The sequence below is a fragment of the Aedes albopictus genome, chromosome 2 (genome assembly GCF_035046485.1).
Source record: "Aedes albopictus strain Foshan chromosome 2, AalbF5, whole genome shotgun sequence".
In the NCBI taxonomy this organism is placed as follows: domain Eukaryota; kingdom Metazoa; phylum Arthropoda; class Insecta; order Diptera; family Culicidae; genus Aedes; species Aedes albopictus.
Genome location: NC_085137.1, coordinates 438,078,739 through 438,091,809, shown reverse-complemented (window position 1 = coordinate 438,091,809; position 13,071 = coordinate 438,078,739). Strand labels below are relative to the sequence as shown.

Genomic DNA, 13,071 nt, shown 5'->3' with positions numbered 1-13,071 from the left:
GGCGGAAAAAAAATCCATGTCAACAAACGGAATCGCCAAAAATAAATCGTTTAAATTTAAACGATATTTAATTTTACACGACTCATGTACGAGACATGAATCGTGTAAAATTAAATTCGTGTAATTTTAAAGTGAAACTTAATTTTGCGTTTATTTCGATGCTCCAAATATGTGCATCGAAATAAATGCAAATTTACACGAAATTTTTAACTGTGAATTCATCAGATTGTTGATTCTTATATAAAACTATCGAGTTCTTTCAAAAACAAGTTCATCAGCAGCAGCACCAACTACAATCGCAGTGCGTCTCCCGGTGCTCCGTTTTGCGATGCGGCTGCGTAAAGTACAACTGTTGATGGCCAAGAATTAGTATGACCAAATAATGATCGGCAAGTATGAGTTATGGCAATACCGCATCGCCGTGAAGTTTGTCTCCACAACAAAATTAGCTCTGGTAGACGTGCGGCGGAAAAAAAATCCATGTCAACAAACGGAATCGCCAAAAATAAATCGTTTAAATTTAAACGATATTTAATTTTACACGACTCATGTACGAGACATGAATCGTGTAAAATTAAATTCGTGTAATTTTAAAGTGAAACTTAATTTTGCGTTTATTTCGATGCTCCAAATATGTGCATCGAAATAAATGCAAATTTACACGAAATTTTTAACTGTGAATTCATCAGATTGTTGATTCTTATATAAAACTATCGAGTTCTTTCAAAAACAAGTTCATCAGCAGCAGCACCAACTACAATCGCAGTGCGTCTCCCGGTGCTCCGTTTTGCGATGCGGCTGCGTAAAGTACAACTGTTGATGGCCAAGAATTAGTATGACCAAATAATGATCGGCAAGTATGAGTTATGGCAATACCGCATCGCCGTGAAGTTTGTCTCCACAACAAAATTAGCTCTGGTAGACGTGCGGCGGAAAAAAAATCCATGTCAACAAACGGAATCGCCAAAAATAAATCGTTTAAATTTAAACGATATTTAATTTTACACGACTCATGTACGAGACATGAATCGTGTAAAATTAAATTCGTGTAATTTTAAAGTGAAACTTAATTTTGCGTTTATTTCGATGCTCCAAATATGTGCATCGAAATAAATGCAAATTTACACGAAATTTTTAACTGTGCATGCTAAGGCTTCGGGCACAGTTCGTTGGTTGTTTTACTTGTAGGAGTGATATGATAGATTGATACTATGCAGTGAAGTAATAAGGAAGGAAAACGACTATGTCATGTAGTTTCTGGTTCTAGAGATAACTAGGAATCTATGAATTGAATATACATGAAATGAAGGAGATGAACCCAGGCCCAATGTCTTCTTTATAAGAATCAGATCGACAGCCACTATACCACCAAGCCCGTCTATAAGATAACGGTCCTGGTGTAGTGATTAAAGTGAGTGCCCATGACGTTCCATGACGATGTCCGACCCGTAGATGGGCAACTTCGAGCCCGAAACCGGTCGACCAAAAAGGTAATTTTAAAAGTTCCTTTTAATTAGTAAGAACGATAAGTGTTGTGTTCCGTCTCGTGTACGCGTATTTTGTGATCGGGAATGTTCTTACGTTAGCACAATCAACAAATTGTTTGTGAAATAAGACATTCAAGCTGGACAAGTTCTACTCTTGTATCTCTTTACTTTATCGATGTAATTCTTTCACGATTACCTCTGTTGTATCTCATAATATTTTGAGTATTTCTTTGTGTTACTTGTGCATCCACTGACATACAAATGATCTTTATGGCTGAGACGGCCAAAATTTGGTCTACGTGGTTTATGAACAGCCCCCTAGGGATTCCTCCAGCGATTTCTCTAGAAATTCTTCCTTTAGGGATTCCTTCAGGAATACCCCCAGGGATGCCTTCGCGAATTCCTCCATGGATTCATCCAGGAATTTATTCAGGTATTCCTCCAGGAATTCCTCCAGAGCTCCTTCAAGAATTCACCCAAAATTTCCTCCAACAAATAATCCAGGGATTTCTTAAGGAGTTCCTCAAGGGATTCCTCCAGAAACTCCTCCAGGGATTTCTACAGAAACTCCTCCAGAAATTCCCCCAAAAATTTCTTCGGAAATTCCTTCAGGAAGTCTTCCAGGAATTTCTCCAAGAATTAGTCAAGGAATTCCTCCAAGACATCTACCTAGATTTTTTCCAAGAATTACTCCAGGAATTCCAAAAACTCTTACTGGACCTTCTCCAAAAATTTCACCAGAGAACCCTCTAAAATTTCTGCCAAGAATCCCTTCATGAATTTCTTCAGAAATACCTCCAGGGTTTTTTTTTTTTTCAAGAAATTCCTTCAACAACTCATTCAGAAAATCCTCCAGAAATTCCTTTATGAATACCTCTTAGATTCTTCAGGAAACCTCCACAAATTCTTCAAGAAAATATTCCTGGGGCAACTCCAGGGATTCCTCCGAAAATTCCTTCAAGGATTTCTGCAGGAACTGTTCCGAGACTTCTTCAAAGAACTTCTTCAAGAATTTCTCAAGTAAATACTCCCAGAATTTCTTCAAAATTTTCTCCAAAAATTCCTCCAGAATTTGTCCAAGAATTTCTCCAGATATTTCACCAAGAATCCGCCAAGGAATTTCTCCAGAAAATCATTCAAAAATTCCGACAGGAACTCTAATGATAATTTTTCCAAGACCTGCTTCAATACTTCTGTCGAAAATTCCTCCAAGAACCCCTCCGGGAATTTGGCCAGGGATTATTTTATATTTTTTTCTAGGAATACCTCCTGGGATTTTCAACAAAAAACCTTCAGAAATCCTTCAGAAATTCCTCCAAAAACACCTACAGGAATACCCCCAGGAATTCCTCCAAGAATTCCTTCAGTAAATCCTCCAAAAATTCGTCCAGGAATTCATCCAAGACATCCGCCAAGAACTTCTCCAACAATCTCTTCCAGAATTCCATTCTATGAATTCCAAGAAATCTTTCAAGAATTCCTCCATAAATCTCTCTAGGATTTTTTTCCAAGAATTCCATAAAGATTGTTTTCAGGAATTCCTCCAAAAATACTTCCAGGAATTTCTTCAAGACTTCCTTGAAGAAATATCTGGAGAAAACCCTGGAGGAATACCTGGAGTAATTTCTGCAAGAATTCACGTAGTAATTTGTGGAGAAATTTTTTAAGAATTTCTCAGGGAAATTCTTAGAGGAATTCCTGCAGGATTTCCTTGAGCTGCTGGAGGAATTTTTGAATTGTTTTTTTTTAATTTTCATTTTCTGGAGGAATACCTGGAGTATTTCCTGTAATAACTCATGAAGTAATTTCGAATTCTTGCGAGGAAATCCTAAGTATTTCCCGCAATAACTGAAATTGAAGGAATTTCAGGAGAAATTCCTGTAGTAATTCCTAAAGCAATAAATATCTTGTAGGAATTCTTGGAGGAATTCCTGTAATATTTCTTGTAGGAAATCCTGGGGTATTTCCCGGTACAATTCAAAGACGATTTCCTGTAGTAATTCCAGAATGAATTCGTAGAGTAATTCCTGGAGAAATTTCTTGAGTAATTCCTGAAGGAACTCCTGGAGTATTTGCTGGAGAAATTTCTGGAATACACAGCAAAAAAACTTGTGATATCACATCATTTTCGCTGCACATCAGTCGCGTCGTAAAAGTTATGTACAGATTACATTCTTTCCACGCAGCAAATAAGCCGCCGCAGCTTGAAAGTGGGTCTAGCAATCGCTATAGAGCCGAATCGATAAATGAATTATTTATAGGTAAAATATTGGCATGGATTCGTACATTGATCCGTTGATTGTGAAGCATATCCTTTAACTCTCGGCCAATTCACCGAGTTGGAATGAGCTTGATGAATATGATACTGCTTCTAGGTATCTGCTGAATCGGGTTTATCGACGCTTTCCGTTGCCAACCAGGGTGTACATGGTAAGTGTGATAATTGTTGGAAAACGATGTAATCGGCAGAAATTACATCCAAAAATGGATACATCGCCAGAAGTTACGCGCCTGGATATTACAAAATTATTTGCTGTGTATATACTAGAAGAATAACTGATGGAATTCCTGGAAGAATTTCGAGAGGAATCCCTATGAGGAATTTCGGGAAGAACCCCTGTTGGGATTGCTGAAGGTATTCCGGATGATTTTTTATCCTGGAGGTATTCCTGGAGGAACCCCTGGAAGAATTTCTGGAGGACACCGTGGAGTAATTTCTGAAGGAATCCCTTGATGAATTCATTGATAAATTAGCAGTTATGAATGGAGAAATTCCTGGAGGTATTCTTGGAGGAATTTATGAAGAAATAACCCGGGGAAATTCCCTGGAGGAATTCCTGGAGGAAACTCTGGAGGAAACCCTTTGAGGAATTTCTGTAAGAATCCCTTGAAACCTGAAGAAATCTCTGGATTAGTTGTTAAAGGAAATCTTGGATAAATTCCTGAAGGAGCTCTGGAGGAATTCCTGGAGGAATACCCGAATCAACGCCTGGATGAGTCCATGGAGGAATTCACGAAGGAAACCCTGGGGAATACTTCAGGAATACTCCTGAAGGAATCCTTTAAGGAATCCTAGGAAGAATTCCTAGAGAAATCACTGGAGGAGTACCTGGAGAAATTCCTATGAAAATTCCTGGTGGAATCCCTGGAAAACTTCCTGGAGGAATCCCAGGAGAAATTTCTGGAAGAACTCTTGGGAAAACTTCCTATGGGAGTTTTAAAGGAACACCTGAAGAAATCCTTGGGGGACTCCCGTGGAATCCTCGGAGAATATCCGGAGGAATTCCTGAGGAACTTCCGAATGAATTCCCGAGGAACTCCTGCAGAATTTTTCGAAAGGTTCTTAAAGTAATTCCTGCGGAATTCCAGCATATCTCCTGAAACAATTTTCGAGTAACTGCTGGGAAACTCCTGAAAATTTTCACGGGGAGTCCTGAGGCATTCCCTAGGAACTCGTAGAGGTATTCTCAGAGAACATCACGATGAATTTCTGAGGGACTCCCGGAGGAATTTCCGAGGAATACCTGGAGGGATTCTTGGGTAATTTCCGACACTACGACGATACCATAAAGATCATTTGTATGTCAGTGGATGCACAAGTAACACAAAGAAATACTCAAAATATTATGAGATACAACAGAGGTAATCGTGAAAGAATTACATCGATAAAGTAAAAAGATACAAGAGTAGAGCTTGTAGAGCTTGAACTATGGACAACGTGACTAAATTTCTTGAACAGAGTGAACACACACGATGGTAGGTAGATGTTGTAGATCTTAAGAAAATAAATTCCAGAGTAGTTTGGATGATCTAGATCATTCAATTTATATACCATGAATTTCCTAGGGGTGCTTTGAGGCTTTTGAGTAACGTAGGCTATGTTTTGTGATCATTCATCGTGTAGAAAGTTTAGTTGAGAATGTTGGATTTGTGTCACAAACTTCGGAGTACTTTGGAGGCCTTAGAATAGCTCTGGGATCAAAACTTCAACAGACTATGATGGGTAGTAATACATTGCATGTCAAGGATCAGTGAAAACTATTGATGATTAGCAAAACGATGAAATTTGAGTAATAACATGTAGAATTTATAATAAATAGAAAAAAAAACACGTATTTTCGGCTCCCAGCAAAAGAAAGAGGGTGCAAAGGGGGAGGTACCATGCATTTTTTAGCACAATTATTCCCCTTGACTATAAAAATCCGGGGTGTTTTGAAACAAAGAAGATATTGCATTTCTACCTCCTTGCCAGGATTCCGAGAGAATCCATGTCAGGATTCCGAGAGAATCCTTGTCAGGATTCCGAGAGAATCCATGTCAGGATTCCGAGAGAATCCTTGTCAGGATTCCGAGAGAATCCTTGTCAGGATTTCGAGAGAATCCTTGTCAGGATTCCGAGAGAATCCATGTCAGGATTCCGAGAGAATCCTTGTCAGGATTCCGAGAGAATCCTTGTCAGGATTCCGAGAGAATCCTTGTCAGGATTCCGAGAGAATCCTTGTCAGGATTCCGAGAGAATCCTTGTCAGGATTCCGAGAGAATCCTTGTCAGGATTCCGAGAGAATCCTTGTCAGGATTCCGAGAGAATCCTTGTCAGGATTCCGAGAGAATCCTTGTCAGGATTCCGAAAGAATCTTTGTCAGGATTCCGAGAGAATCCTTGTCAGGATTCCGAGAGAATCCTTGTCAGGATTCCGAGAGAATCCTTGTCAGGATTCCGAGAGAATCCTTGTCAGGATTCCGAGAGAATCCTTGTCAGGATTCCGAGAGAATCCTTGTCAGGATTCCGAGAGAATCCTTGTCAGGATTCCGAGAGAATCCTTGTCAGGATTCCGAGAGAATCCTTGTCAGGATTCCGAGAGAATCCTTGTCAGGATTCCGAGAGAATCCTTGTCAGGATTCCGAGAGAATCCTTGTCAGGATTCCGAAAGAATCTTTGTCAGGATTCCGAGAGAATCCTTGTCAGGATTCCGAGAGAATCCTTGTCAGGATTCCGAGAGAATCCTTGTCAGGATTCCGAGAGAATCCTTGTCAGGATTCCGAGAGAATCCTTGTCAGGATTCCGAGAGAATCTTTGTCAGGATTCCGAAAGAATCCTTGTCAGGATTCCGAGAGAATCCTTGTCAGGATTGCGATCGTGCTTACGGGTTACACTATCTCAAAATGATTGTTTTGATCTATAAACTAACAAAATGACTAATTGTCATGCGTGGATTTTGTATGAAAATCAGCTAATGTGAAATCTATTTCGTCAAGTACTGTAAATACATATGGCGGTATGTACAGATAAAACAAGAGGGATTTCTTGTTTTCCCAGTAGAAACATAAAACCGTCGGTGTCCGTAGTGGCTGACTGTACCTCTACCGTTACGGTTGCCATTCGGGACAATGTTGGACTTCAGATGTTTAGTGGTCTACGCAAACAGCACTCTGTTTGGAACTAGAATATTTATAGTAGGATGTGTGCATGCAAGAATGATGCGGGAAAATGTATTTAAGGCGAAACTGGAAGCATTTCCTCGCTTTTTGGTTTTTGATTTTTTATTAAATAACGAAGCAATATTTTCAAAATCGGTTTTCGTGCACATGTAGAGTATGGATCAAGGTATCTTCTGATTTTTTATTGTAGTGGAAAATGTTTTTCGTTTTTGCAGCAACCATTTTTGAACAAAATTTCACATAAAAATGGTTTCTGCAAAAATGGAAAACATTTTCCACCTCAAAAAAATTCAGAAGATACCTTGATCCATACTCTACATGTGCACGAAAACCGATTTTGAAAATATTGCTTCGTTATTTAATAAAAAATCAAAAACCGAAAAAATGATAAAATGCTTCCAGTTTCACCTTAAGCGGCATTCGTTAACTGCGTTACAGTGGAAATGAACGTATCTAATCAGTCTCCTCTACTCTAGTGTGATTTTAATTTGATTGAGGTCTAACTGGAAGGCTTAGCTGATTGTTTCTATTTTACTGAAGCTTTCAGTCTGTACAACAGATTAAAGGTATCTACATGTTAGTGTGAATTGTGAGGAAGACTTCCTTAACCATACTCCTAAGACAGTGTCTTAATCAACGTTACGTAATTAATGTATGAGACCCTTTGTGCGATTTCACCTGAATGTATGACTGAGTGTGACTATGCGTTCCAAAATCCCCGTTTCATAACTCATACTAAAACGCTAACAACCCACTAACCAAAAAGGGAAACTAACAAATATTTTAGGATCAACCCAAATGTTGTTCACGCTTGGAATAATTCAAAAATGTCTACTCCCATTTTCGGAATTCTATTTCCTCTGTGCTATTGCTGCTGTTCCTATGGACAAACCAAAACCACGTGTTCGTTCGTTTGTTTGGCGGCGTAGACTCGCAGTGCCGGTACACCAAGGGACCCTGGACAGAGTGTGACGCCAAGTCCAACACCCGCTCCCGGACGCTGTCGCTGAAGAAGGGCGAACAGTCCTGCGTCCAGACTCGCACCATCCAGAAGAAGTGCAAAAAAGGTATGACAATTATTTAGCGGGAATACAGAAGATATCTCCCTTTTTTTAATTTTTCTTGTCAATTGTGTGGGTGTGGTAGTTTTACCGCGATTTTTTGAAAAATTACATCATAAGTTACATATTTAACTCCTTTTCTTATCCTGCAGCCTGCCGCTACGACAAGGGTGCCTGGTCCGAGTGCGCCCCCAACGGCCAGATGTCCCGTACCGATAGTCTGAAGGCGAGCAGTGACGCCACCTGCCAATCGACGCGAGTGGTCAACAAAAACTGCAATCAGGGCAAATCGAAAGACAAACAGAACAAATCGCCCAAGGCCGAAAAGAAGGAGAAAGGTAAGTCCCATCAGCGAGATGAGTAGTTATGTAGCTGAATAGCAGCATCCAACACAACGGTTCCGGGGATTCGTGATGGGGCGGGGGGACTCCGATTGGCACATTGAAAAGAAAAGAACGAATCCGTTGATTGCAGCGATTCTCTATTGAAAGTTTACGTTCGGAATCAAAATCAATTTGGACAATTGAGTTCTGATGGGAGGCTCATGGACCGGGCGAGTGCCCTCATTGAAATAATTGCGAAAGGATTCACCCGCTGTGCCGTCCGGGTTCGTTATAGCTATTAAATCGAATTGGAGTTTTTTTCTACGATGATGGTACTGAGAAAATTTTGTGTACATTCCTCCTTGTTTGGATGCTGTTTGATGCAAACAATTGCCATCAAGATTAAATAGTTCCATTTCAAATGACATTCAGTAATTGTTATCTTGAAGAAATTCATTAACTTCATAGATTTTCCTAGAAAATATCTCCAGAGATTCCAGTTTGGACACAACAATTGCAGTATCTAATGCTTCAAATCAAAAGATTTCCTTACATTCCAAAAATATGTCACAATTTTGCAACCCTTTTGAGATAAAAAAAAATTATAGCTGCAACATGCTTTCCTTTTACCAATCATTCCAAAGCATGGAGACGCATTGTTACTAGTTTTAGTCTTTTCACTCTTTTCAAAACCCATACATCTTACGCATACACTGAAATATAAATCCTTAAATCTAATGTTTTGCCTAGACATTCGTTTATAGGAGGTGAATAAAAATTAGGTATTCTATAGAATTGAGCATTTCCAGCTCAACGCACGAATCGCGTAGACGCTACCCTTTTTTCAATTCAAATGAAATTCTGCTTTTTTAAAATGGTGTTTGTTTTTACAAAAATTTTACGTAACTTCTGAGAAGGACATTCGAAATACATGATTTTCTTCAAAATATTATAATTTAATGACGGCGATGTCTTCGAAGATGTTTTATGATATTGGAAGGATTTTTGAAATAAAATACACTAAGAGTGATATTTTTAAAAGACACGGACAACGTCTTCAGCTTCCGGTTGTACAGACTGTTTTAAACTTAACATGAGACAACGGACAACGGAGCATGCACCAGTGGAAATGGGGAAGAAACTATTCTCACGAAAAGTTTCAACGCCCGTAGCGGAAATCGAATCCTCACCCCATAGCATGGTGCGATTATAAGCTTGCTGGCCCTAACCGCACGGCTACGAGGCTCCACCATCGCGGATTTATGTTGAATGTCATATAGGTAATTTCAATTTTCCAAAAACCTTATCCTTTGATTTTTTTTTCAATATTGTTTTCAGTAGAAAGCATGTTTCGATACTCAGAAATAAAACACACTTGGTCTGTTACGCTAACAATCATTCAACTAACTTTATTCAAGGCGTCCAATAACGGTGTCCGTTTACAGGTAGTCAAGGGGCTATAAAAATGTAATCAACATATCAACATCTTTCCTTTTTTAAACAAAAGAAAATTAACTATCACATTATATAATCTTTAAACTTAGTAGTAATTTTAACTTCTCTCTTGGGTCGCGGAGTCCGTTCGATCACAGGTGATCTACAAGCTTTTCGTTTCGATGAAGGAACGTCGATTTCTGCGTCTCCAAAGCTTGTATCGACATTCTCCAACGTTTCTACCTCGGACCTGTTCCGCGAAGGGTCTTCAAATTCTGATGTTACTGCGAATGATAACGAAGACGATAGTTGTTGGAAAGCATCTGTTGCTGGCTTGTCTGAAGAATTAGATCTTGCAATCGAAAACGTAGGATCCACAACAGTCCTCGGTTTGACGTGGACGGTGTCTCTCCTATACATCGCCCCATTGCTTTCTACCAAATATGAGCGCTCGCTGAGTTTGTTTTTGATTGATTTGTCTTTATTAAAGAGACTTTCAGCCCTTGGCTGGTTCGTCTCTTGTTTGTTTTTAATTTCTGCAGGCAACCACGTACTTATAATTATTTTCTTCGAATTTTTAGTTTTGATCGAAAAGAGCAGAAAGAAACATTTTTGAAATATTTGATACCAAAAATGGATATTACGTTTCAATTAATACTTAAACAAAGTTTCTAAAAAAATATATAAAAACCCAAGGGATTTTTGAAAAACTGAAATTATATGACATCTATATAGATTATTCATTTCTTCCTGCATATATCTTAAACATCTACGAAGACATCGCCGTCATTATGTTAAAATATTTTGAAGAAGAAAATTAAATATTTTTCAAATACCATTTTCAAACTAAGTTGACGAAAAATGGTTGTGTTGATGTAGAAGTAAATAATTCATAAAATCCATACAAATTGAAAAATATCGAGTCAAAAAAGGCATATTTTTTCGTGTTTAGGGATGTCCATCTCAATTATTGCAAATACCGTGTAACCCCGCTAATTTGACACCGATTGCTGCAGAAATTACTGAGCTAAACTTTTAATTTGACAAGCAGGCCGCCCTACATCGCCTTGTTCATTGAAATTTGGCAACTCTATGTTTATTTTTATTTTGATTTGCGGATTTGTTATTGAACACAATTTTAAATCAATACATATTGTTGTGGTGCAAATGGAAAGCTCGTTATTTCTACAATGGTTGGCTCCCGTAGTTTAATCTGGTTCCGGGTGAACACTTTTTCTTTCATAGTGTTACGGTTAAACAGTTTTTAATTTGACAAATGTCGAATTAAAATCAAATAAAAAAGTTTCGTATTAAAACGTGTCGCAGGCGGTATTCCAGCTCACTTATTGAAATTTTGTGAGTATTTTTAGAGAATATACTACAAGTTCATGAGATGTCTGCAAGATAATTAAGATTATATAAATGTTTATTTACTTCGATTTATTTGTGAAACTCAGAGGTATGTTTCAACTTTTTTGCCTGATAGGGATCAACGATGGAAAATATTTTTTTTGAAGAATAATATGTAACCAGGTTCAAATAGGTTCAGCAGCACGATATTTTTAAAAGAATGCTCAATCTAACGGAGAAACTTTAACACGAATGCTACAATAATGGTAAAGTGTCGTTAATAAATAGTAATAATAATAATAACGGAGAAACATCAATTTCGACCCGGAGATCAGTTTGACCCCGGTTTACGGTACATTCATATAATATCATATAAGCTAGATCAGATGTTCTTAAGAATTAGTCCAGATTTATTGTTTTTTTTACCAGTATTAACGATATTTTTTGCCCTAGGCTAGTTCCACAGTTTGACCCAGGACCCACAGTTTGTCGGTTGTGGAATTTGATCCCAGGTCCTCGACGTGGTAGTCAGGTGTTTTAACCCTTTGAAGCCGGAATTTTTCCAAGCGTTATTCTGGAGTTTTTTCTACGTTTTCCTGTAGTTTTGGTATTCAATAGTATAAAAACGGTAGAATATTATGCAGAATATTTTTTCTGGACATACTAGGTCATCCAAACTATTCTTGAGCTTAGATCCTTAAGTCTATGGGTGTAACGGTAACTTCTTTCATTATATAAAGCTGCGATTTGCAATCTGTCATGTCCAGCAAGTCTTCTGAAAGTTCAATAGACAGTATCAGATCAGTTGGGATAACCTAGATCATCCAAAGTGTTCTTGAATTAAGATCCTAAAGTCTATGGGTGTAACGGTAACTGCTTTCATTATATAAAGCTGCGATTTGCAATCTATCATGTCCAGCAAGTCTTCTGAAAGGTGAACAGACAATATCAGAACAGTCGAGATATCCTAGGTCATTCAAACTATTCTTGAGTTTAGATCCTAAATTCTGCGGGTGTAATGATAACTTCTTTCATTACATAAAGCTACGATTTGTAATCTATCATGTCCAGAAAGTCTTCTGAAAGGTAAATAAACAGTATCAGATCAATCGGGATATCCTTGGTCATCCAAACTGTTCTTGAGTTTAGATCATAAAGTCTAGTATTCTGAAAGTTCAATAGACAGTATCAGATTAGTCGAGATATCCTAGGTCATCCAAACTGTTCTTGAGTTTAGATCCTGTATGGGTGTAACGGTAACTTCTTTCATTACAAAATCTACGATTTGTAATCTATCATGTCCAACAAGTCTTCTGAAAGGTAAATAGACAGTATCAGATCAGTCGGGATATCCTAGGTCATCCAAACTGTACTTGAGTTTAGATCCTAAAGTCTATGGATGTAACGGTAACTGCTTTAATTATACAAAGCTGCGATTTGTAATCTATCATGTCCAGTTAGTCTTCTGGAAATTCAATAGACAATATCAGATTAGTCGGGGTATTCTGTGCATAATTGTTACCTGTTTTATTCAATAGCGCACAAGACTTGGCACAAGATCTAGCTATATGTCAAAGTGAAAAAAAAATCTTAAACTTCCCATTTATCATTGTTGAAATTTCTAAAGTGTGTTGAAAACTTAAATGACGCTTACGTCAACTATGCGAATATGGACAGTGTTCTTGAGTTTAGATCCTAAAGTCTGCGGGTGTAACGGTAACGGTAAGTCTTCTAGAAGGTAAATAGACAATATCCGATCAGTCGAGATATCCTAGGTCATCCAAACTGTTCTTGAGTTTAGATCCTAAAATCTAAGGGGGGTAACGGTAACTTCTCTCATAAACAGTTACGGTTTGTAATCTATCATGTCCAGCAAGTCTTCTGAAAATTACAGTGGTTGTTTTTATCAACTAACCTTCATAACAGTAAGGAGCCCATAATATCCCAAAAATGTATAACAACGCGCAGTATAATAGAT

General features: G+C 38.1%; 1 protein-coding gene across 4 annotated transcripts in view; it reads left to right on the top strand.

Annotated features, from left to right (window-relative positions):
- The window catches only part of LOC109416474 (protein FAM133A), a 560,257-nt gene that overhangs the window by 515,664 nt on the left and 31,522 nt on the right, over nucleotides 1-13,071 (top strand). For all 4 annotated transcript variants that reach the window (XM_062853727.1, XM_062853726.1, XM_062853729.1 and 1 more), the window contains exons 4-5: nucleotides 7,855-7,992; nucleotides 8,139-8,324. In XM_062853727.1, coding sequence (XP_062709711.1) covers nucleotides 7,855-7,992; nucleotides 8,139-8,324 — 324 coding nt within the window. The remainder of the gene's footprint in view (nucleotides 1-7,854; nucleotides 7,993-8,138; nucleotides 8,325-13,071) is intronic.